Here is a 26,099-nt window from a genome sequence, read left to right on the forward strand (position 1 = left end):
GACAAAATATGGTCAAAAGATTAGTAATACCACACATTTTTGCCCCGAGCAAAACAGCTTATAAATTATATGTATTTATTTATTCATTTATATTTTTTGAAAATGTAGAAATGCAGAATGTGAGGGTCTGGTTTAGGTGTGCGGCCGGATATAATATACAGTTAAAATCATAATGTCTGTGGAAATCCCCATGCCTGTCTCTACCCTACGCCCACTGTTGTGTCTGTCACGCCATTTTGGTTAAAACACACACCTCTGTCTTTCTAAGAAACACTCAAGATGTTTTATATCTCTACTTATTGCATTTTTGTGAATCATAATTCATGGTGTGGTCATTGCTGTGTAAGGAGATCTTTTCATGCTCTCTGATAAATGTAAGGTGCTTTTTATATATTAATTTAGCTAAAACTATAATAATTGGTTCAGTAAATTTTAGCAAGATGTTTATTTTTATATTATATAATTTATTTATAATAATTTCGTTTAAAATATATTGTATATCATATTTTACTCAACCGGTGTGTGTGTGTGTGTGTGTGTGTGTGTGTGTGGTGTGTTTTTATGTTGATGTTGTTATATGATATTATTGATTAGAATATATATATATATATATATATATATATATATATATATATATATATATATATATATATATATATATACATATACACATACATGCATGCATTTTTGTTTTAATGCACAATAGCCTGATTAACTCTCTAACTTATGGAGAAAAAAAATTCAAAGATCTACAACTAAACTTTATCAACTATCACTTATTTTTATAACTAAAGTTGTTTAAATAATTTTTAACCCGGTAGTAATTAGCAAATAAAAAGTTAAACCTTTTAGCTATTACAAGATCTGTGATGTAATTTTAGATACATTTTTAGGTTAGTTTAATCCGATAGTGAAAAGTATACAGCTTTACTATATTTCAATGTAAACCATCTGAAAATAAAACAAACAGTATTGAGCCATTTAATAATCACTATTAACTAATAAACTATTAAATAATAGAAAAATATCAAATAAGTTATTTAAAAACACTGTATTAAAAAAATCTTTAAAAACTTTTGTCGGTACAGTATAAAAACATTGGCATAATTTTCACATTACCTGTAAGGCTCTGATCTTCAGATGGTGTCAGAATTGAGCTGTCATATTTTGGGATGCCTCTTTCTTTCACACTTTCTCCCAGACAGACGGGATATTCTACTGATTTTACAGCCCCATTCAGTGTACAGATCCTCCAGACCATCCTGCGTTTTAATTGTTTGATAATTCCAGCAACACATTGCAAACCAATGTAAATACTCAGCTATTTCCAGAATCTCAGATCTCTATATGATAAAAGAGTGAAAATGAATCCTAAGAATAGAAATTTTTCTTACTTTATTTTTTTATTTCAATTCGACACATAGACATCAAGAATCAGCCTGTGAATCTCAACAATGGTGACAATTATAAAGCATGTTGCAGTGCATTCTGGGTACCTCCAATCAAAACTCATTCATGGCTCCCATCATGCATTGCTGCATGACTAAATAATGAGGTTAATTTCTTTTATTCTAACAATTTTATTTTATTTCTGCTGTTTTTATGTGACTTTTTAGTCGCTTGTTTTCTAATGGTCAGAGTTGATCTGTTTATCTGAATATGCTGTTTGTCACCATTGCTGAGATTCATATGCTGAATCTTGATGTCTGTGTGTGCCTAAATTTTTTTTTTTTTTTTCTTCTTCTTTCAGAATAACTTAAGAAATCATTTGGATTACATTGAAAATGTTAATATTACCATACTGTACATGGCCAGTGCTGCTATAATCAATAAAGTAAATCTAACTCAGAGATTAGGCTCTAATGTGTTCAGGTCAAAAAAATGATGCTAACACATAACCAAGACCAACAGATCACATTTTCATTTTCATTGTTTTGAGAAATGCAATTACTGTTTTGCAAATGTCGAGAATGATTCGAGAAATGTACCAAAGCGACTGAGAAAAACTGTAAATATGGAGTTAACTAGCAGAATCACTGAAGGAAAGAAGAGAACAGAAAAAGAGACGAGTAGAAACACAAGAACTACAACTGACTTCCAGACACAGTCTTAGATGAAATCACCTGAAGATAAAAGATGACATTAAATCTCTCAAGATCTCATCAGAAGAGGATTAAACAACCCCATAAACATCATTGCCACCTTCACTTATTACTAACCAGAATGACTTTATTTCTGTCAGACATCTACAAAGGTTTTTGGTTTCATATGAGAGTGCAAGCATGATGTTGAACCAACATCACATTGTAACATTGACTCAGTGCCATTACCATTGATTTATGGATGAAATTTCAAAATTTTCTCAACATTAATTGCAGGAGCAACAGAGATGTTGATGTAATATCGTGAGATTGTTATGCGCATCTCATCAGTAAAGCCGGTTCCTTGATTAGTAGTAAATCGCCATCACCTGCTTTCAGATGGAGCGGCATTTACTACAGCAAAAACTCCAGTGTTAAATTAACACTCAAGAGTGTTAAAGTTAATGATATAATTAAGTGATTAATTTAGTGATGATTGAGCATTATTGAAGACACCTGATGTTAACAAGCAGAATCACTGAAGGAGAAAATCACAAATTGTAAGCCATCGTTATGGTGATGGGTGTTTGCTTTAGTTGGACTCTTGCCCCTTATACATTCACTTTAAATTTTGTTTGTCTGCTGTTATTGATTTATAACAGTCAATTGAACAAAGAAAAGTGTGATCTGATAGTGTTGGTTATGTTTTGACATAACCATGCTGTGATCTGAAAAATGAAACTTATTGAGATAGTTTGGTTTAACTTGTTAGCAGCAGCTTTGTGATTTTACAACATGTGATTATCAGTATTTTTCTTATAATCCAAAATATTTAATAAACATTGTTCTGATCAAAACGCTTTCAAATGAATTTATTTAGAAACACAGATATCAATAATCAGCCTGTGAATCTCAACAATGGTGACAATAATAAAGCATGTTGCAGTAGCTGCCACCAATCACAACTCATTAATGGCTCCCATCATGCATTGCGGTATGAATAAATTATGATCTGAATTGTCTATGTCAATGGTTCCCAAACCTGTCCTGAAGGACCCCCAACACTGCACGTTTTCTTTGTCTCCCTAATCAAACACACCAGATTCAACTCATCAGCTCATTAACCCATGTGATAATGAGCTGATGAGTTGAATCTGGTGTGTTTGATTAGGGAGACAAAGAAAACGTGCAGTGTTGGGGGTCCTTCAGGACAGGTTTGGGAACCACTGGTCTATGTAATTTACTTTTCCTAATTGAATATTCTGCTCATCACCATTGTTGAGATGCATAGACTGAATCTTGACGTCTGTGTGTGCCTAAAAGAAAGATTTTTTTTTAAACAACTTTTAAGAAATTCTTAGTATTATATCTAAAATTCTGGATATTTATGCAGAATCACAGTTATGCTGTAAACAACAACATAAATCAAAAACAAAGTTCAAATGATGATTGTCATAATATAACCAACATCATCAGATCACTTTTTTTCGTTGTTCATCTGGCAGTTATAACTCAGATACAGCAGCCAGACAAAATCTAAAGTTAATAATATAAGGGTCAAGAGCCCAACTAATGCAAACACCCATCACCATAACGGTGGCTTACAATTTGAGATTTTCTCCTTCAGTGATTCTGCTTGTTAAAGCTACACTGTGTAACTTTTTTAGTTTATTCTTAGCAAAAAACACTTATTTCTTTCAAAAATATATGCGCTCATTAATGTATATTTACTTCTTTCAAGTAATAAAGTATTCTCGTGAGTGTATAATATGCCATTGAAAATAAATACGGGTAAGGGGTTCGGATGCCGGTCGCCATGTTGCCGATTGGAATATTGGAAGTTTTACTGTTGCTTGTCTAATTATATCATGGTGTGCTGTGCATAACGCTAGAACGACATATAGGATAGTTTTCCCCGCGTCAATGATGAAAAGTATTGTTTACCTTGTAACATAAATCCGTGTTCTATGACGGATAACATGTTATTAATATTTTAATGGCGCTATAATTTGTAGGCTATATATGTAGGCACTGTAAATTTGAGTTATTTTTCATTTATTTTACTTTATACACAATTAATGTAGCCTAATCTGATAATGCTGGTGTAAGTTAGCTGTTTCTAAGCGAGACTTTCACATCTGTCCTGTAATCTTATTCATTTAAGACATATTATTGTACGATGTAAATATTTTTCACACTATGACACCTTACTATGACTAGCCTACACTTCAGTATGAATGGGTCACTGGTAGGTCATTAGACCTAATTATAGAGGAAGGGTAGACCAGCACATTGAGAATGATCATAAGTAATTATCAATTATAATAATAAAATACAGACAGAACTGTTTTCATTGAACTGTAGGTAAATTATGTACTGCGCAGGAGATGCTTCTACCAAAAATACATATTTTCTTCATTGTCATAAAAAGGAATGCAGTTTATTGTTTGTGGTTTTGTCTGCCTTTCTAACATGTACTGCTCTTGTTTGTCCAGCTATGAGAGAGAAATGAGAGCAGTCACATCAACTCCAATGAAGGGAAAACCCTCTCAAGTACTAACTGCTCCAGCAGTGTCCAGCATTTCCAGTGGGACAGACAGGTAACTAACTGCATGAAAAATATTTTGTGTATTCTATGTGATATTATTGTTTGATAAGTTAAAATGTATATACATATAATTTTTTTTTATAAAATGGTGTTTATGCTTTTATCTACATATGTCTATTGTGTTGTGGAACACTCTGGTTATTCATTTCAGGGATGAGTATCTTTGTACAAGTGCAGAAGTCCCTGAAATAGCAAGCCTTCAACATAGGTAACTCATCAATGCTCATAATGTCTATCACTTAACCTTACACGTGTTATCTATTGTCTGTTTTTATGATATAAATATTAATATAATTTTTAACACAGTCTACATGATATGAGCATTGGTGAGGAGGATGTGGACGAAAAAGAGTTCAATGACCCAATGAACAGTGTGTAAGTATTATAACCCTATAGACATCTTATTAATTTGTATTGTGTAGAAGTTATAGTTTTCTCAATATTTTATTTCTTACAGAATTGACTGGATAGATGAAAGATCGGCAATACATCAAAAAGATGATGGAGAGACGGATGACAGCTCGGATGAAGAGTGTCTTCCACCAATTTCTATACGGTGTGTATCTGTTGTTACTTTGTTGTATTTTTTGTTGTGTTTTGTCATATATTTTTTAATTGTGCCTGTGTGTTCTGTCTCCACAGAATGGGTGGATCATTAAAGACAGCGCAGTCTGTTGACCATCTTCCAGTAATTGGGCTTGATGAAACTGTGCATGACCTTTCTGCTCATGAAGACCCTACCGACGAGCCCTTGCCCAATCTTGAGTTGCCCAATTCCCCAGACCCTTTGAAGGTCCAATGTGTAGATGACATCATCAGTGTCCGAGCAGCAGTGTTGTATGAGACCTGCTTGAGGCAGCTTCTCACAACAATGAAGCTGCCGGAGGACAGATGTACAGGTGTTCTCAGGACTGGTCTGGTGTGTGACAGTGTTGCCCCCTTTCACATTAACATCACTTATAAGGGCACAGCAATGAGTGCTGAATGGGTAAGTCTTTGAAGTAACAACATAATACCAATGCAAATTTCTTGTTACAACCAGTGTTGCATATTTCAAATCCATTTATCAATCTTCTCTGACTTTTAGATTTGTTCAAACGGACATAGCCTGTGGAGATGGAATTCCCAGCCTGTAATGAAGTTTGGGATGCAAGCTGGGGATTTCCTTCTTTCAAGCAACATTTTGTTGTCGGGGAATAACTATGGGAAGGTTTCACTCTTATTTAAATTCATGAACATGGGCATGGTGAACCAAAACACATTTTTCACCATCCAGAACACATACTGTGTTGACGCAGTAAAGGAATACTGGGAAGAAAAGAATTCCGAGTCCATCTGTCGCCTTCAAGGGAAAGACGTTGTGTTGCTAGGTTTGTATTGTAAAATTGTACATGGCACATGTACAAATTATTTGCAGCAATTACATATTTTATTATAATAACTTATTTAAAAATATGCATGTGTTTTACAGGGGATGGCAGAAATGATTCACCAGGGCATTGTGCCCAGTACTGCAGTTACACCACGATGGAGCTTGACACCAAGGAGATAATTCATGTAGCTACAATAGACAAGCGGCAGACATCGGGGAACTCCAACATCATGGAGAAGGAGGCATTTATCCAGACTGTGGACAAGCTTTCCAGAGAGCTAAAGCTGGTGGAGATCTGCACAGATGCTCATATACAGATTGGAGCCCTTATGAGTAAGTGCTACTCTGATAAAATGTATGAATACAAATAGTGCAACAAGAGATGTTTGGAAATGTAATGATTTCCAACTCCACAGACCCAGACAAAGGCCGGTACAAGGACCTTGGGATTCATCACAGTCTGGACATGTGGCACGGTGCCAAGAATCTGGCTAAAAAAATTGCTGCTGTAAGTTTAAGAGGTTCATTTTTTCTGTGTATATATCTTCTGTAAATAGATAATACATTAGGGGTCGTATTAACACTATTTAATTGTTTAATAATAAATGTTATTTTTACAATAAAATTTTTTAAACTTCAGTTCCTTAGACTCACGGGAATCAATAGCTGTAGTCTATTATTGAGATAAAATAAGCATTTCAATAACTCTACATGGACAATGTATGAAACTGAATACCTCAGTAATTTGTTTTTATTTTCAAAAGGCAGCGAAGGTGAAGGGACAGTCCATCCTCCTACACTGGTTGAAGGACATTGTCAATCATTTTTGGTGGTGTTGCAAGACTGCTGACACCAAAGACCATTTTCTTGTAAGCATTATTTTTAATTTAGAAAAGATTGTACCTGCTAGCTTATACTATATCTGTCTCTAACAATATATATATATATATATATATATATATATATATGTGTGTGTGTATATGTGCACTATGTTGACTCTTATTTATTAAATATTTTGTAATATCTGTATATATATATATATATATATATATATATATATATATATATATGTATATGTATGTATGTTTTTTTTTTTTTTCACAGGCACTTTGGATAGGCATTTGTCACCATGTTTGCAACATCCACACATGGGAAATGGGAAGCTGCCAACACAGCGATCTGGGTGAAGGGCTTGGGAAGCAGTGGATCCAGAGAGATTCCAAGTCGCACAAAGCATTAGTGGACATCGTTTTCAACAAACGTTGGCTGAAGGATGTCCACAAATACCTGCGTTTTAGGTAAGACACACACGCATATATAGACAAATATATATTTGTGTATATATATATATATATATATATATATATATATATATATATATATATATATATATATATATATATAATATTTATACTAATGTGTGTGTGACTTCTTTTATATCCAACCAGATCAACAGCAGACCTGGAGTCATTCCAGAATCATATACTGATGTACGCCAGCAAGCGCTTTGCTTTCACTCCACCAGTTTATGAGGCAAGAGTTCTGCTGGCAGCTCTTGATTACAATTTCCACCGCAACAGACCAACAAGTACTATGTGTGAGGGCAAACAAATGTAAGTTTAATATATGCACTGCAGTATTGTAAACACACAGGCACACAGTGGTTTGGGATTGATAAGTGCTATCAAGTTTGTCAGTTGTTGTAATGAGTAATTGACTTTTAATAGTTGACCATTGTTCCATTACAGTTTACGAAGACTGTACAACAAACATGCAAGAAGATACAGCTTGTACGCCCTTAAATCTGAAAAAACGTACAAATACATATCGGAACTGCAGGCGAAAATTCTAAACAAGAGACTCACCAGTGGAGTTGGGATGCCTCGAAGGAGGAGCCTTCGGCCCAATGACCCAAGAACACGTGGTGTCGTTCCTCCTGTACCTCCACCACCCATAGCAGAGCTGATGCAGACACAAGTCAGCAGAGGTCTTGGTATGTGATGCACATGTGCATGCCATAAATTTGAACCTCATTACCTTTGTCTGTAATTCAGTCGAGGTGGATTAACAATGTGTTTTGAACAATTAAATTTTGTGCATTTCAAATGACACTGCATTTCTTCCACAGGATCAGCCTTCCAGGAGGGTGCAAATTTTGAATGATCCCTATTGCTGATCTAGACTGTTACTTCAAAATCAGCATGAAAAAAAGTATGGTTTGTGTGTAAATAGCATTAATGATAAATACTGTAAATAATAAAGATATTTCAAATAACATTATTGACCATGGCACTGTCAATTTGTGTTTCATAATGGAAAAATTGCTACAGTACAATTTTTTTTAATAAGTTAATGAATTTATGTAATGTATAAGAAAGACAGCATAAACAATGTCGTATCAATTATAAATAACTGTTTAGTTTTATTAGATTACAATATGAAAGGTGGAAAAATAAATTTAATTTAAACAAATACAAGAACACCAATAAATAACTATTTACAGTAACACATTTTAGGTAGATGATTTAAATTCCAGGGTTGAAACCGGTGTACTGTCCCTCAGGGTCAGGGAATTTATCCCTTATCTTACACACACAGCAACTAGGGATCACTCTTCTATTACCGTGCCCTAGAGACCCATGCTGCCAGAAGATGAAATGCCTGTAGGCAGCATATCTGAATTCCCGATTGTCATCGCCTGGCTCTCTTGTATGGCCTAATGCTGTGATGTCCTCCCTGTACTGCCTATGAATCCGGAGAACACCTTCATCAAGGCAGTACCGACTGAATTGTATTAGTAGGCTCACACAGTTGGCTGGGTTTTGTCCACAGCATTTTTTTCACGATCAGTTGGCATGTCCCTGCAATGTTTACAGGTACACCATGGTATATCTTGCACAGGAGGGGGGAGGCCATGTCTGCGCTGATGCATCATCAATGCATCAAACACCAGACCTGGCTGTCTTTGTAATAACTGTATGGTGAGGTCCCTGTGCTCTTGCAGACTCATTTCAGCTACAAGTCTCTAAAGAAATAAAACAAAAGAAATGTGATAAATATGATAGGCTCATTTATGGTTACAATGTTTTATTGTTAGCAAAGTAGTAAAATTACTACAATAAGTTATCAAGTGTTTACACAAAATGATAAAGAATAGTATGTGTACAGACAATGAAAATTAGAAATGTTGTGTAACTACAGTCCACCAAATAATCATGTATCGTGATTTATCTGGCAGACAACTCACGTCATGCAGTTGTAACACAGACTAGAATACAGACAGAACAGCGGCGTGTAAAACGATGTAGATACTAAGAGATCATTTTAGTTTCATTGACATTGTTCATACTGCTCAGGGGCCGTATTCACAAAGAATTTTAAGGCTAAAAGTAGCTCCTAACTGGCGAATTTAGGAGCAACTCCTAAAAATAATGGGCGTGTCACTCGTAACTTTAGGACTCCTAATTTTTTTGACTAAGAGTAATTCACGAAGCATTTTAGCCCTAAAAGTAGCACCTAAGCCTGGGACAGCTTAAAAGAAGTCGAGAGGACTCCTAACTCACTAAGACCTATTCACAAACCGCTTTTTGTGGCATTTCACGTTGCGATGTTTTGAAATGCGTATGCGGCGCTACAGGAGCTTCCAATCGCCAGGGAACAATTCTGCATTGTAGGCATAACTAGGGATGCAATAACGCCGCCACCAACAACAACCAAAACTAGGCTACTCATTGCATGTAAACTAATTGTAACGTTTCATTGTGAATCAAATTAAAATGTTCTTCTCTTTGCAAACGTAGGCAGAGGCATATAGAGACAGATTAATTCAATAATGTTGCAAAGATATTGCATCAATCCATATGTTTCATTAGGCTACTAGGCTATTTGTTTTGCCTTACTCTTTATTCATTTAGGCTATTTATTCAGTTATTCATTATCTTCCATCCTTCGCACTACTTGTGTAGCGCACGCATTCTCAGACCTGTCACCTGTCACTCATCATCGTAGGGGAGGTGTTTGGAATCATTCCCGCGTTACAATCATCAGCCAATCAAGGTGGTCACTTCAGTCAAGCTCGTGCATGAGTAATGACGTCATCCATAACAACGAAGACTCACTCTTAGTTTAGGAGTTGTCATTTTTCTTTACTAAGAGTAGGTCTGAAAGGCGTTGTGAATAACTTTTAAGAGAAAACTCCTAGCTAAAATCTTTTAGTGTGATTTAGGAGTACTCCTAGTGGTAAGATAAAATGCTTTGTGAATACGGCCCCTGATAAATATAATATAAACACAAACCTCCGTTGCTTCTCTCCTTTCTGTTTGAAGGGCTTCCACTCTCTCCTCATCATCTTTGGAAAGTGCTTTTCTTTGCCTTGGTGGATCTCTCCGCACTTCACTGGCACCGGCCCTGTTTGTATTTTTCCCTTTCCCTCTACCTCTACCTCTACCTCTACCTCTACCTCTAGCTCTCCCTCGCACCTCGGTCACATCAACTGATCTCTGCTCACGGAGAAAATGATATAGCCTACAATGTAAACTTTGCCTTACGCTAGTGATGTCGTACAATATACAGAATAACGATAGCACAGATAAAAGTTACTTTACTAAGATTAGCTTGCATTCGTCTGGGAACCTGATAGCTGATGTTAGCAATGAAATGGTAAAAAAAAATAACTAAAACATAAAATTATTATTCATTTTACATAGATGTCATAACCTACATGTTAACTGACAAATTAAATAACTGCAAATTATAATAGTTTTCTAAAGTAACCTCATCACTTGAAGGAACACTCATGGACGAGGTCGAACTGGAAGCCATGTTAATTTTGGACTAAATCGGCCACCATAGGAGTTAAAACGAAATCGGAATTGAGAGGAACAGAAACTAATATTCACTGGATGGTCATATACCTTTTCACCGCTAGATGGGGGTAAAAATCACACAGTGTAGCTTTAACATCAGGTGTCTTCAATAATGATCAATCATCACTAAATTAATCACTTAATTATCTCATTAACTTCAACACTCTTAAGTGTGGACTCATATCCACTCCCAGGAGTGTTAATTTAACATTGGAGTTTTTGCTGTGTACAAAGAGCCGTAGTTAACTGACAAGCTGAGCCATATCGCATTAATTATCGCTGGCGATACGTCCGCGATATTAATGCGATATGGCTCAGCTTGTCAGTTAACTACGGCTCTTTGTAGTAAATGCCGCTCCATCTGAAAGCAGGTGATGGCGATTTACTACTAATCAATTAACCGGCTTTACTGACGAGATGCGCATAACAATCTCACGATATATATCGCCCAGCCCTAGCCATACCATACAAACACACAGTCACACCAGCCAGAAAAATAATAATAATGTTAGGGATTATTTTTGCCCCAGGGTTACACCTTTTATTCAGTACAGTTTATGGAAATGTAATGGGGCGTTGGATGTTATGTGATATAGGGACTATTTTACACCAGGGGTACCCTTTATACAGTACAGCTTGTTGTGACTGTACTGGGGCGTTAGGACCCACTAAGGCCACAGGTTGATCAGACCTGCTGGCCTCTCTAACACCTCTTCCAGCAGTTACCCAGTCTCCCAGGAGGTTTCCCATCCAGATAAAGACCAGGCTCAACCCTACTTAGCTTCAATGGGAGTGCAGGTAGAAGCTTTGGGTTGATCACTGCTGGCTGGTACTGCTTTCTTTGCAAGAGTTGAAAAGACCAACTAATGGAAACAATAATCACCATTATGGTGATTTCAAATGAAACAGAGTTAAACCCCTGTTAATTCTAAGTGGACATCTGACAGAAATAAAGTCATTCTGGGGTGCGTTTACCGAAAGCATCGTTGGCCAACTATGGTCGCAAGTTCATCGCAATGTCCATTGAACTCTATTGGTAACGACGGAACTTGCGACCATAGTTGGCCAACGATGCTTTCGGGAAACGCACCCCTGGTTAGTAATAAGTGAAGGTGGTAATGCTGTTTGTGGAGTTGTTTAATCCTCTTCTGATGAGATCTTGAGAGATTTATTGTCGTCTTTTATCTTCTGTTGATTTCATCTAAGACTGTGGCTGAAGTCAGTTGTAGTTCTTGTGTTTATGCTCGTCTCTCTTTCTGTTCTCTTCTTTCCTTCAGTGTTTCTGCTTGTTAACAGGCTTATTAAGGCTGAGATGACTCAATATTTAATATACACACATTTTGTGGCTCAGATGAGGTCAGGTTCTGGTTTATTTCTTTGCTCTTGGCTGACATGTGGTATTGAAATGGCCTGCTTGTGGCCCAGATCTGGCAAACAGGAGTGGGCCACCCAAGGGCCGTCATTCCACGCTGCATGTGGACCAAATTATCTTTCCACGTGTGCCAGATGTGGGCCGGATCTGGGACGTCAAAATGTTGCTATGTGGGAGGGGTCAGAAAGTAGAAGTCCTGCCATATGTTTATTCCACCAATGAACTCAGCCAGCTGATTTAACTAATTATACTGATTTTACTAACCAGAATGAATTTCTGTCAGATGTCTACAGAAGTTGTTTCTGAAAATTAACAGGGGTTTAACTCTAATCTGTTTCATTTGAATTTTCATTCCATTTTCATTATTGTTATCATTAGTTGGTCTCTTAACTCTTGCAAAGAAAGCAGTAGGCCTACCAGCCAGTAGTGGTCAACCTAAAGCTTCCTCATACACTGATCAACCTGTGGTCTTAAGGCGGGCGTACACGGTGCGATTTTTGCTGTTTTTACGAGCTCGCAGATGATTTTTTTCACTCGGGAGAAATCGAGTGGAATCGGTGATGCTCGCATGGTCGTGGCTCGCAGCGTGTGAGAGGAATTACGAGCCGCGCCGAGCACGTTATGAGCACCTCCCCGACCTCCTGATCATTTTTAAACATGTTTAAAAAATTAATTTTTTTTTACAAAAATGAGTTTGTATGTTGAAAGGCTACTGTTCTCTGCTTTACAAAAAATCATTTGCACACACATTTCTGTCATTTTTTTTCTATCTGAAGCTTTGCCCGCATGCAACATTGACGGTCTCTGTGTTTAGCGCGAAAGCCCACGTGATTGCTGACGGCTCGGGATAAAATTCGTGCAGGACAGTCGTGCCGTGTACCAGCTGCTTTGACGCGATTATGAGTTAAACTGACTCGCAACGTGTGCAATATCTCACGACCTCCCGGGTGTCCGATCCTGGTCCGAACTCGCACCGTGTACGCCCGCCTTTAATGGGTCCTAATGCCCCAGTACAGTCACAATAAGCTGTACTGTATTAAGGGTACTCCTGGTTTAAAATAGTCCCTATATTACATATCCAACGCCCCAGTAAAGACGGAGTTTTTCTCATAGAGTAAGCTACTTATGCAATAGAGACCTCTCGAAAGGGAACGTGTTGGTTACTAACCTAACCTCGGTTCCCTGAGATGAGGGAACGAGTATTGCGTAACTCGCTGTGCTTGTGATCAATGGATCGCTTCAGTCGATTTAACCCAATGGATGAATTGCAAAGCAAGTCCATATTTATTCTCTGGAAGGCAGGCTACACGAATAAACAAGGTATGCAAAGAGGCGAAATGGATCGCTGGATCCTACCACCTTGGTGAAAACTTGCTGGGACCCAAGGGGTATATATGTCTCTTGCAAAGGCTTCAGCAGATACCATTGGGGAACAGGCTTTGACCCCATATGTGATATCTTTTCCCTTCAAGGTTTAGTCATAGAACATCACTGGAACAGAACAATACATCCACACAGAGCAAACTTGAACTAATATAAGCTACTTCTTACCATTCATTTTCACACTTTTATCATATAGTGACCAGTGGTGTTGTAAATAGCTAAGGAGTTTGTTTGCCGTCAGATTCTGTTCCCCCCATGGTTCTTCGCAGTGAGGTTCAAATATTCATCAAAATGCTATTAAGCAATTGTCCAAGACAGCCAAGTGGTCAGTGCACTGACATTTAGCACTTTTGGGCTTTGGCCGACCCGAGTTCAAGCCCTGACTCATGTATTTTTCTTGATCCCATACAGTCTTATCATAATAAAAGGCAAAAACTTTCAAAAAGTATTCTTTAAACTGATGACAGTTAAGCTCCATCCACACAATAAATTTAATCAGCCTTTTTTTAAGCCACTCCATCAACACCTCTCATAATGGGAGTGGGGGAACGGATTCCGACAGCTGGTTTAGTTGCCGTCAGATTCTGGTCCCACCATGTTTCTTAGCAGTGAGGTTCAAACATTCATCAAAATGACATTAAATAATTGTGTCAGATAGCCGAGTGGTCAGTGTAGTGACATTTAGCACTTTTGGGCTTTGGAAAACCCGAGTTTAAGTCCCGACTCGTGGATTTTTCTTGATCCCATACTGTCCTATCATAATAAAAGGCAAAGACTTTTAAAAATTATTCTTTAAACTGATGGCAGTTAAGCTCCATTAACACAAAAAATTGAATCAGCCTTTTTTTAAGCCACTAAAGGTTTGTTTGTTGTCGGATTCTGTTCCCCCCATGTTTCTTAGCAGTGAGGTTCAAATATTCATCAAAATGACATTAATTAATTGTCTGACATTAATTAATTGTCTCAGATAGCCAAGTGGTCAATGCACCAAAATTTAGCACTTTTGGGCTTTTGCCGACCCGAGTTTAACTCCCGACTCGTGGATTTTTCTTGATCCCATACTGTCCTATCATAATAAAAGGCAAAAACTCCCAAATTTATTCTTTAAACTGATGGCAGTTAAGCTCCATTAAAACAAAAAAATTGAATCAGCCTTTTTTTAAGCCACTCCATCAACAGCTCTCATAATGGGAGTGGGGGAACGGATTCCGACAGCTGGTTTGTTTGCCGTCTGATTCTGTTCCCCCCATGTTTCTTAGCAGTGAGGTTCAAATATTAATCAAAATGCTGTCAAGTAATTGTCTTAGATTGCTAATTGGTCAGTGCACTGACATTTAGCACTTTAGCGCTTTGGGAGACCCGAGTTCAAGTCCCGACTTGTGGATTTTTCTTGATCCCACACTGTCCTATCATAATAAAAGGCAAAGACTTTCAAAAATTATTCTTTAAACTGATGACAGTTATGCTCCATCCACACAAAAAATTGAATCAGCCTTTTTTTAAACCACTACATAAACACCTCTCATAATGGGAATGGGGGAACGGATTCCGACAGCTGGTTTGTTTGCCGTCGGATTCTGTTCCCCCCATGTTTCTGAGCAGTGAGGTTCAAATATTCATCAAAATGACGTTAAATAATTTTGTCAGATAGCCGAGTGGTCAGTGTAGTGACATTTAGCACTTTTGGGCTTTGGACAACCCGAGTTTAAGTCCCGACTCGTAGATTTTTCTTGATCCCATACTGTCTTATCATAATAAAAGGCAAAAACTCCCGAAATTATTCTGTAAACTGATGGCAGTTAAGCTCCATTAACACAAAAAATTTAATCAGCCTTTTTTAAAGCCACTCCATCAACACCTCTCATAATGGGAGTGGAGGAACGGATTCCGACAGCTGGTTTGTTTGCCGTTGGATTCAGTTCCCCCCATGTTTCTTAGCAGTGAGGTTCAAATATTCATCAAAATGCTGTCAAATAATTTCCCAGAGAGCCAAGTGGTCAGTTCCCCGACATTTAGCTTTAAACTGATGGCAGTTAACCTCCATTGACACAAAAAATTGAATCATCATTTTTTTAAGCCACTCCATCAACACCTCTCATAATGGGAGTGGGGGAACGGATTCCGACAGCTGGTTTGTTTGCCGTCGGATTCTGTTCCCCCCATGTTTCTTAGCAGTGAGGTTAAAATATTCATCAAAATGCTGCCAAATTATTGTCCCAGATAGCCAAGTGGTCAATGCACTGACATTTAGCACTTTTGGGCTTTGGCTGACCCGAGTTCAAGTCTCGACTCGTGGATTTTTCTTGATCCCATACTGTCCTATGCTATCATAATAAAAGGCAAAGACTTTCAAAAATTATGCTTTAAACTGATGATAGTTATGCTCCATCCACACAAAAAATTGAATCAGCCTTTTTTTTAAGCCACTCCATCAACAGCTCTCATAATGGGAGTGGGGGAACGGATTCCGACAGCTGGTTTGGTTGCCGTCAGATTCTGTTCCCCCCATGTTTCTTAGCAGTGAGGTTCAAATATTCATCTAAATGCTTCAGAGAAATGTTCCCAGATAGCCAAGTGGTCAATGCACTGCCATTTAGCACTTTTAGGCGTTGGGAGACCCGAGTTCTAGTCCCGACTCGAGGATTTTTCTTGATCCCTTACTGTCCTATTATAATAAAAGGCAAAAACTCCCAAATTCCCTCTCATGTTTCTTAGCAGTGAGGTTCAAATATTCATCAAAATGACGTTGAATAATTTTGTCAGATAGCCGAGTGGTCAGTGTAGTGACATGTAGCACTTTTGGGCTTTGGACAACCCGAGTTTAAGTCCCGACTCGTAGATTTTTCTTGATCCCATACTGTCCTATCATAATAAAAGGCAAAGACTTTTAAAAATTATTCTTTCAACTGATGGCAGTTAAGCTCCATTAACACAAAAAATTTAATCAGCCTTTTTTTAAGCCACTCCATGAACACCTCTCATAATGGGAGTGGGTGAACGGATTCCGACAGCTGGTTTGTATGCCGTCGGATTCTGTTCCCCCCATGTGTCTTAGCAATGAGGTTCAAATATTCATCAGAATGATGTTATATAATTGTCTCAGATAGCCATGTGGTCAATACACTGACATTTAGCACTTTTGGGCTGTGGCCGACCCGAGTTCAAGTCCCGACTCGTGGATTTTTCTTGATCCCATACTGTCCTATCATGATAAAAGGCAAAAACTTCCAAATTTATTCTTTAAACTGATGGCAGTTAAGCTCCATTAACACAAACAATTGAATCAGCCTTTTTTTAAGCCATTCCATCAACACCTCTCATAATGGGAGTGGGGGAACGGATTCCGACAGCTGGTTTGGTTGCCGTCAGATTCTGTTACTATCATGTTTCTTAGCAGTGAGGTTCAAATACTCCTAGAAATGTTACTACGAAATTGTCCCAGATAGCCAAGTGGTCAGTGCCCTGACATTTAGCACTTTTGGGCTTTGGGAGACCTGAGTTCTAGTCCCGATTCGTGGATTTTTCTTGATCCCTTACTGTCCTATCATAATAAAAGGCAAAAATTCCCAAAATTATTCTTTAACGTAATGGCAGTTAACCTCCATCCACACACAAAAAAATTTAATCAACCTTTTTTTTAAGCCACTCCATCAACACCTCTCATAATGGGAGTGGGGGAACGGATTCCGACAGCTGGTTTGGTTGCCGTCAGATTCTGTTCCCCCCATGTTTCTTAGCAGTGAGGTTCAAATATTCTTCGAAATGCTGTTAATAAATTGTCTCAGATAGCCAAGTGGTCAGTGCACTGACATTACGCTCTTTTGGGCTTTGGGAGACCCGAGTTCTAATCCCGACTCGTGGATTTTTCTTGATCCCTTACTGTCCTATTTTAATAAAAGGCAAAAACTCCCAAAATTATTCTTTAACGTGATGGCAGTTATGCTCCATCTACACAAAAAATTGAATCACCTATTTTTTAAGCCACTCCATCAACACCTCTCATAATGGGAGTGGGGGAACGGATTCCGACAGCTGGTTTGGTTGCTGTCAGATTCGGTTCCCCCCATGTTTCTTAGCAGTGAGGTTCGAATATTGTTCGATACCCCCCATGAGGTTTCTTAGCAGTGAGGTTCGAATATTCATCAAAATGCTGTCAAGTAATTGTCCCAGATTCGGTTCCCCCCATGTTTCTTACCAGTGAGGTTAAAATATTCTTCGAAATGCTGCAAAAAAATTGTCCCAGATAGTCAAGTGGTCAGTGCACTGACGTTTAGCACTTTTGGGCGGTGGCCGACCCGAGTTCAAATCCTGATTCGTGGATTTTTCTTGATCGGAATGTCGGAATCTGTTCCCCCCATGTGTCTTAGCAGTGAGGTTCAAATATTCATCAGAATGATGTTAAATGATTGTCTCAGTTTAATAATAAATAATTGTCTCAGTCTCAATAATTGTCCCAAGTGGTCAATACACTGACATTTAGCACTTTTGGGCTGTGGCCGACCCGAGTTATTTTTTAAGCCACTCCATCAACACCTCTCATAATGGGAGTGGGGGAAGGGATTCCGACAGCTGGTTTGTTTGCCGTCGGATTCTGTCCCCCCCATGTTTCTTAGCAGTGAGGTTCAAATATTCATCAAACTGTTGCTGAATAATTGTCCCTGGTAGCCAAGTGGTCAGTGTATAGACATTTAGCACTTTTGGGTTTTGGCCGACCCGAGTTTAAGTCCCGACTCGTAGATTTTTCTTGATCCCATACTGTCCTATCATAATAAAAGGCAAAAACTCCCAAATGTATTCTTTAAACTGATGGCAGTTAACCTCCATTAACACAAAAAATTTGATCAGCATTTTTTTAAGCCACTCCATCAACACCTCTCATAATGGGAGTGGGGGAACGGATTCTGACAGCTGGTTTGTTTGCCGTCGGATTCTGTTCCCCCCCATGTTTCTTCGCATTGAGGTTCAAATATTCATCAAACTGTTGCTGAATAATTGTCCCTGGTAGCCAAGTGGTCAGTGTATTGACATTTAGCACTTTAGCGCTTTGGGAGACCCGAGTACAAATCCAGACTTGTCGATTTTTCTTGATCCCACACTGTTCTATCATAATAAAAGGCAAAGACTTTCAAAAAATATTCTTTAAACTGATGACAGTTATGCTCCATCCACACAAAAAATTTAATCTGCCTTTTTTTAAACCACTACATCAACACCTCTCATAATGGGAGTGGGGGAACAGATTCCGACAGCTGGTTTGGTTGCTGTCAGATTCTGTTCCCCCCATGTTTCTTAGCAGTGAGGTTCAAATATTCTTCGAAATGCTGTTAAGCATTTTCCCAGATAGCCAAGTGATCAGTGCACTGACATTTAGCACTTTTTGGCTTTGGACAACCCGAGTTTAAGTCCCGACTCGTGGATTTTTCTTGATCCCATACTGTCCTATCATGATAAAAGGCAAAAACTTCCAAATTTATTCTTTAAACTGATGGCAGTTATGCTCCATCCACACAAAAAAAATTTAATAAACCTTTTTTTTAAAGCCACTCCATCAACACCTCTCATAATGGGAGTGGGGGAACGGATTCCGACAGCTTGTTTGTTTGCCGTCGGATTCTGTCCCCCCCATGTTTCTTAGCAGTGAGGTTCGAATATTCATCAAAATGCTGTCAAGTAATTGTCCCAGATAGTCAAGTGGTCAGTGCACTGACATTCAGCACTTTTGGGCTGTGGCCGACCCGAGTTCAAGTCCCGACTCATGGATTTTTCTTGATCTCATACTGTCCTATCATAATAAAAGGCAAAAACTCCCAAATTTATTCTTTAAACTGATGGCAGTTAAGCTCCATTAGAGCCCTGCATTTCAGCCCGAGCCCGACGGGCCCCGACTTTTTTACGCCCCTAGGGCCGGGCTTCGGGCCAATTTTCACGTCATAGTTAAAATGCGGGCCGGGCCTCGGGCCTTTTTTGGGTTATCCTGCTTTTTATATTTTTAGACATTAATTAAAAAAAAAATATGAGAAGTTGACGTTGACGATAGAAAAACAAACATAGAAAGACATTTCGTAACCTCATAACTTATGGCGTTTTTTCCGTCAAATGTCGAGAGCGCATTATTGTAGCGCGTGAAAGTAGGCTACATTAATATAATGCGCGAGCGCGAATCTCTCTGCTCGCACACGGAATATAATGTGCCGAGCGCGAATCTCTCTGCTCGCGCGCGGGAACTGGACGTGCCCTGCACTTAAAACGTGTTTTAAATACTGGCCATTATAGCCATCAGCTAATCTTAAAATTACACTGACATATGACTGACATGACAGTCTGTCTCACGCACGCACACAGAAGGTTTCCCGTCAGCGCGACCCACGATTCACCTCATGTGCAAATAATGGAGAATATTAAGAGAAAAATCGCATGCGTGAGAAGAATTTGTGATAGAAGAAAGGAGGACTGGGTTAAAACCTTCCACTGTGGATGCTTAGCTATTCTTTTTCTCCACGATGCTCTGTTAGAGACTGTTCTAACTTTTCGTTTGATTGGACTTTATTTTCGTTTAACTGTTGGAAACCTCGGATGTTTTTCGTTTGATTGGACTTTGTTTTTCGTTTAACTGTTGGAAACCACTGGAAAAAAAGAATGGCCATGTTCTGTGGTGCATTTTTGAGGTAAGATAATCTGCAAGTTTGTTTTTAATTTATTTAATTTAATAGGCTATTGCTCATTTCGTTTGCAAGCGCTGTTGCGAGCAGCCTGAGCCTGCCTCAGTATTTCAAAAAAAAAAAAATTACTCACTGTGGTTTAATAAATAAACATTTATTAAACTAACTGTCTGTGTGATATGCTTGAAGTTTTTTATATCTATTGATTTTATTGTAGACAAGTAAAGTATTATAGCATTGATTTGAGAGGCTCAATTGATCAAACATGTTTTACTTGCTGTCGGCTCGGTTTGCTTGGTCGTCATTTAAAAAAAAAAATGCTCCAAACATTTGTCTAAATTAACCTAATAAAGAAATGAAAAGAAACATTAATTTACATAACTAACAAAGAAACATAACTAACAAAACTGAGCTATTTTAATGGCTGCAAATAGGGCAGGCTGCCGCTGTGTAATGAAAAAAAAAAAAAAAAAAAAAGGGCTCGGGTCGGGCTCGGGCTGATAATTCTGATGAGCTGTCGGACACGGGTCGGGCTAGGGCCTGAGCGTCTCGGGCCAGGGCCGGGCTCGGGCCTAAATTTGAGGCCCGTGCAGGGCTCTAAGCTCCATTAACACAAAAAATTGAATCAGCATTTTTTTTTGACACTCCATAAACACCTGTCATAATGGGAGTGGGGGAACAGATTCCGACAGCTGGTTTGTTTGCGGTCGGATTCTGTTCCCCCCATGTTTCTTAGCAGTGAGGTTCAAATATTCATCAAAATGGTGCTAAATAATTGTGTCAGATAGCCGAGTGGTCAGTGCACTGACATTTTTGCGCTTTGGGAGACCTGAGTTCAAGTCCCAACTTGTGGATTTTTCTTGATCCCACACTGTCCTATCATAATAAAAGGCAAAGACTTTTAAAAATTATTCTTTTAATAGTTGACAGTTATGCTCCATCCACACAAAAAATTGAATCAGCCTTTTTTTAAACCACTACATCAACACCTCTCATAATGGGAGTGGGGGAACGGATTCCGACAGCTGGTTTGGTTGCCGTCAGATTCTGTTCCCCCCTTGTTTCTTAGCAGTGAGGTTCAAATATTTATCAAAATGCAGTCAAACAATTGACCCCAGATAGCCAAGTGGTCAGGGCACCGACAATTAGGCCTTTTTGGATTTGGACGACCCTAGTTCAAGTCCCGACTTGTAGATTTTTCTTGATCCCATACTGTCCTATCATAATAAATGCAAAGACTTTTAAAAATTATTCTTTCAACTGATGGCAGTTAAGCTCCATTAACACAAAACATTTAATCAGACTTTTTTTAAGCCACTCCATCAACACCTCTCATAATGGGAGTGGGGGAACGGATTTCGACAGCTGGTTTGGTTGCCGTCAGATTCTGTTCCCCCCATGTTTCTTAGCAGTGAGGCTCAAATATTCATCAAAATGATGTCAAGAAGTTGTCTCAAATAACCAAGTGGCCAGTCCACTAAATTTTAGCACTTTTGGGCTTCGGGAGACACAGGTTCAAATCCCGATTCGTGGATTTTTCTTGATCCCATACTGTCCTATCATAATAAAAGGCAAAGACTTTCAAAAATTATTCTTTAAACTGATGGCAGTTAACCCTCTGGGGACCAAAAACGCGCCGGCGCGTTTTGCTCGTTTTTTTTTTTAGCAATGAAAAATAAACACAAAATGCTCTGTTAATTTTGATCTTTAATTTTCGTGTTATACATCAATCGATCCTGTTCAGTTTCTATTTTTTTTCTGTATACTCACAATAAAAATAAAGTGTTTTGCTTTTTGACAAATAAAGAAACTTTAACATGATGCGATTTCTGCCTTCTCTCTGTCAGTAAACTCCCATTTGAAACGCGTTCGAAAATGATCTATAACTCCGCGAAAATTCAGTCAAACAGGCAAACAGACCCACGGGCATAAAGCTTGAGATCGCATCTGTTAAATGAAGTCATTTATATAAAAAACAAATATTATCAGCTTCTGTAATCTGTATAAAAAGAGAGCGATTCCAGTCGAGCTCATTACGAGCTCATTGACTTTAATTCGTTCACGCCTACTCACGGAGCGCGCTATTCACAAGATAATGTGCTAAGCCATCTATGCAAAACAGGTAAACGCCCCCAAGCAAATGCATTAAATGCTTCAAGTTTCATCATTTCGTCACCTGCGCGTTGGGAAGATGACACGGTACACCGGTGCGGAAGCCCTTCAGTTCGTCCTGGATACTAGCGACGAAGAGTCCAGATTTTCATCAGAAGAGGAGCGCGACTACTCTGATGACGACCGTTTGTATTTTGAAGAGCGACTTGATCCAGCCGTGGATAGAATTTCGGATGAGTAAGTATTTATTCTTACTTGCATTAATTGACAAGCTATTCAAAACATGAGCTTACATATTATACTGGGTGGACTTGCCATCCAGAGTACTGACATTTTATATCTACCTATTCAACACGATCTAATGAAAGTGCATATCTATACCATGAATTTAATATCTCGTACCATTTCAACGTTAAAAATGTTTTGTTTTGTTTTTTTGTGTACATATGCTACACCCCTTGGTTAGGAAATTTGTATTTGTATGTGTAGCCTAAATGATATATTTAGATCATTATGTATGAAAGATAGAATTTAGAAATTATTTTAGAAAGTAGGTGTTTAGATTATATTTTGACTATATAAATGCTGCCTCATTATCATTAACGATGCATGCTCGCAAATATCAGTTGTAAATGTGTGTAAATGTGCTGAAATGTGTAAATATACCCAGTTAATGAAGTGCACAAATGTGTTAGGCTAATGTTTGCGGTGTGCCTCTCCGGTAATGGCCCATTGACACGCATATAGGCTTATTGCACGCGTCTAAAATTATTTACATCAGTAATTCATTATAGACTAATGCTACTATAGTTATATTTATGTAATAATATTCTTCAACTTTTTTAAAAGGAATGTAGCTTCATCACTACCTCCGCCTGCAACTCGGAGTGCGCTTAGCAACACAGTCAGAAATCAGAAAGAGTAAGTACATATTTACCCACTATTTTACAGGTGTTAGTTCAATTTTGTTTATACTTAGTGTTAATAATATGAGCCTGTATGACTTTATTATTTATTTTTGGAGATTGGTTGATGTTACATATGTTTTGTAACTTTTTTTAAAAGGAATGTAGCTTGTTCACTCTCGCCTTCCACTGCAACGAGGACACGCAGCAACAAAAATCAAAAAGAGTAAGTACATATTTACCTACTATTTTACAGATGTTAGTTACATTTTGTTTATATACTTATACTGATGATACAAATGTAGCCTATATGTGCCTGTGTGGCTTTGCAACAAATGTGTTGTTATGCATGCACAATATAACAATTATTGATTGGTAATGTTAATATAAAAGGTCACATATATGTAATATATGGTCACATTTGATTTGCTTAGAGCCCGCATCAACGGGGCATAAGCATTTACTGTGAGATACCTGCCTTTACTTTTGTTTTTACAAAATTACAATAAAACAGATTGAAAAACAAAACATTTGAATCTCCTCATTCTTTGTTCAGGCTGCCTCACTGATGGCCCATTAACACTTGGGGGAGCGTCTATGTCACACCTCTGGTCTGAATCTCATTAATATTGATGACCCATTACCACTCCCACGCATAAACCTCTTCTGACAAAAAAACTGTTTTACAATGTTTAAATCAATGTAGTGTTTCATGTGAACAATCAGGCAGGATGATTTTCATATAATTTTGAAGCTAGAACTCAAAGGGACAACATCAATTAGTCAAAAGTCTTGTGGACACATATTTATTATGTGTTTTGTGTTCTTAAATCAGCAACTTTCATTTTATTTTTTTCCAATAACCACGCATAAACATTATTCTCTTAAAAATACAAACATCTACATGCACGTTGCTCGCATATTATGGTAGCCCTGTTTGTGCTATATAGAGTGAATTTACACCTTTGCCATTAACATGTTTATAAATAACTGAAAAAAGCACAAATATCAAGGCATGTCAGAACATCTCAAGGACCCCAAAAACAGCTTGGTCCCCAGAGGGTTAACCTCCATTGACACAAAAAATTGAATCAGCATTTTTTTAAGCCACTCCATCAACACCTCTCATAATGGGAGTGGGGGAACGGATTCCGATAGCTGGTTTGTTTGCCGTCGGATTCTGTTCCCCCCATGTTTCTTTGCAATGAGGTTCAAATATTCATCAAACTGTTGCTGAATAATTGTCCCTGGTAGCCAAGTGGTCAGTGTATTGACATTTAGCACTTTTGGGTTTTGGCCGACCCGAGTTTAAGTCCCGACTCGTAGATTTTTCTTGATCCCATACTGTCCTATCATAATAAAAGGCAAAAACTCCCAAATTTATTCTTTAAACTGATGGCAGTTAACCTCCATTAACACAAAAAATTGAATCAGCATTTTTTTAAGCCACTCCATCAACACCTCTCATAATAGAGACAGAGTGCAACGCGTCATAATCTGAAGACCACGCCCACCAAGGGGGAAAACAAACCAACCGTCCCCATTGACTTTGCATTGCGAGAGGCTGCCTCCTTGTCATTTCTTGCTTCTAACAAAAGACAGAAAAGTGCCTAAAAGCTGCTATGTGACAAGGTGTACAGCAAACAAGCTAAGAAACCCAGAAATAAGTTTTCATAAGCTGTCGACCCCAAAAAACGAGCGTTTGAGGACATAAAAGTGGATACAGGCTGGAACGAATGGGTAAATTGTGGGATCCTGACACTCAGTATGCACTAAAAATACACTACGTGTGCAGTAAGTTAAACATTTGGTCACTGGTGAGTCAAATATCCAAATGTCAGTTTTATATATTATATTTCTGTAAGATAAACTATCCTGTGTCGCCGATTACGGTCTCCTCCAGCGGACTACGTTAGTTCTCAGAGTAATGAGACACGTGACGCTCTGTCTCAACTGCCTGTATCCACTTTTATGTCCTAAACACTTGTTTTTTGGGGTCGAGAGCTATAAAAACTTATTTCTGGGTTTTTTAGATTGTTTTCTGTACACCTTGTCACACAGCAGCTTTTAGGCATTTTTCTGTCTTTTGTTAGAAGCAAGAAATGACAAGGAGGCAGCCTTTCGCAATGCAAAGTCAATGGGGGACGGTTGGTTTGCTTTCCCCCTGGGTGTGGGCGTGGCCTAAATGCGCTCTGTCTCTATGGGAGTGGGTAAACGGATTCCGACAGCTTGTTTAGTTGCCGTCAGATTCTGTTCCCCCCATGTTTCTTAGCAGTGAGGTTCAAATATTCATCAAAATGACGTTAAGTAATTTTTGTCAGATAGCCGAGTGGTCAGTGTAGTGACATTTAGCACTTTTGGGCTTTGGACAACCCGAGTTTAAGTCCCGACTCGTGGATTTTTCTTGATCCCATACTGTCCTATCATAATAAAAGGCAAATACTTTTAAAAATTATTCTTTCAACTGATGGCAGTTAATCTCCATTAACACAAAAAATTTAATCAGCCTTTTTTTAAGCCACTCCATCAACACCTCTCATAATGGGAGTGGGGGAACGGATTCCGACAGCTGGTTTGTTTGCCGTCGGATTCAGTTCCCCCCAAGTTTCTTAGCAGTGAGGTTCAAATATTCATCAAAATGCTGTCCAATAATTTCCCAGAGAGCCAAGTGGTCAGTTCCCCGACATTTAGCACTTTTGGGCTTTGGCTGACCCGAGTTCAAGTCCCGACTCATGGATTTTT

The 26,099-nt window shown here is 38.3% G+C and overlaps 1 protein-coding gene across 1 annotated transcript; it reads left to right on the plus strand.

Moving 5' to 3' along the window:
- Positions 1-5,332: 5,332 nt before the first annotated feature.
- Positions 5,333-8,230, plus strand: LOC307171832 (uncharacterized protein; the record flags this gene model as incomplete). Its single annotated transcript, XM_079893709.1, has 9 exons — positions 5,333-5,677; positions 5,777-6,059; positions 6,161-6,394; positions 6,478-6,569; positions 6,826-6,930; positions 7,166-7,359; positions 7,510-7,674; positions 7,810-8,054; positions 8,190-8,230. The coding sequence occupies 9 exons, from the start codon at positions 5,333-5,335 to the stop codon at positions 8,222-8,224; spliced, it is 1,698 nt and encodes a 565-aa protein (XP_079749835.1). The 3' UTR covers positions 8,225-8,230.
- Positions 8,231-26,099: the final 17,869 nt, after the last annotated feature.

This window comes from Squalius cephalus (genome assembly GCF_949319135.1).
Source record: "Squalius cephalus genome assembly, chromosome: 1".
NCBI lineage: Eukaryota > Metazoa > Chordata > Actinopteri > Cypriniformes > Leuciscidae > Squalius > Squalius cephalus.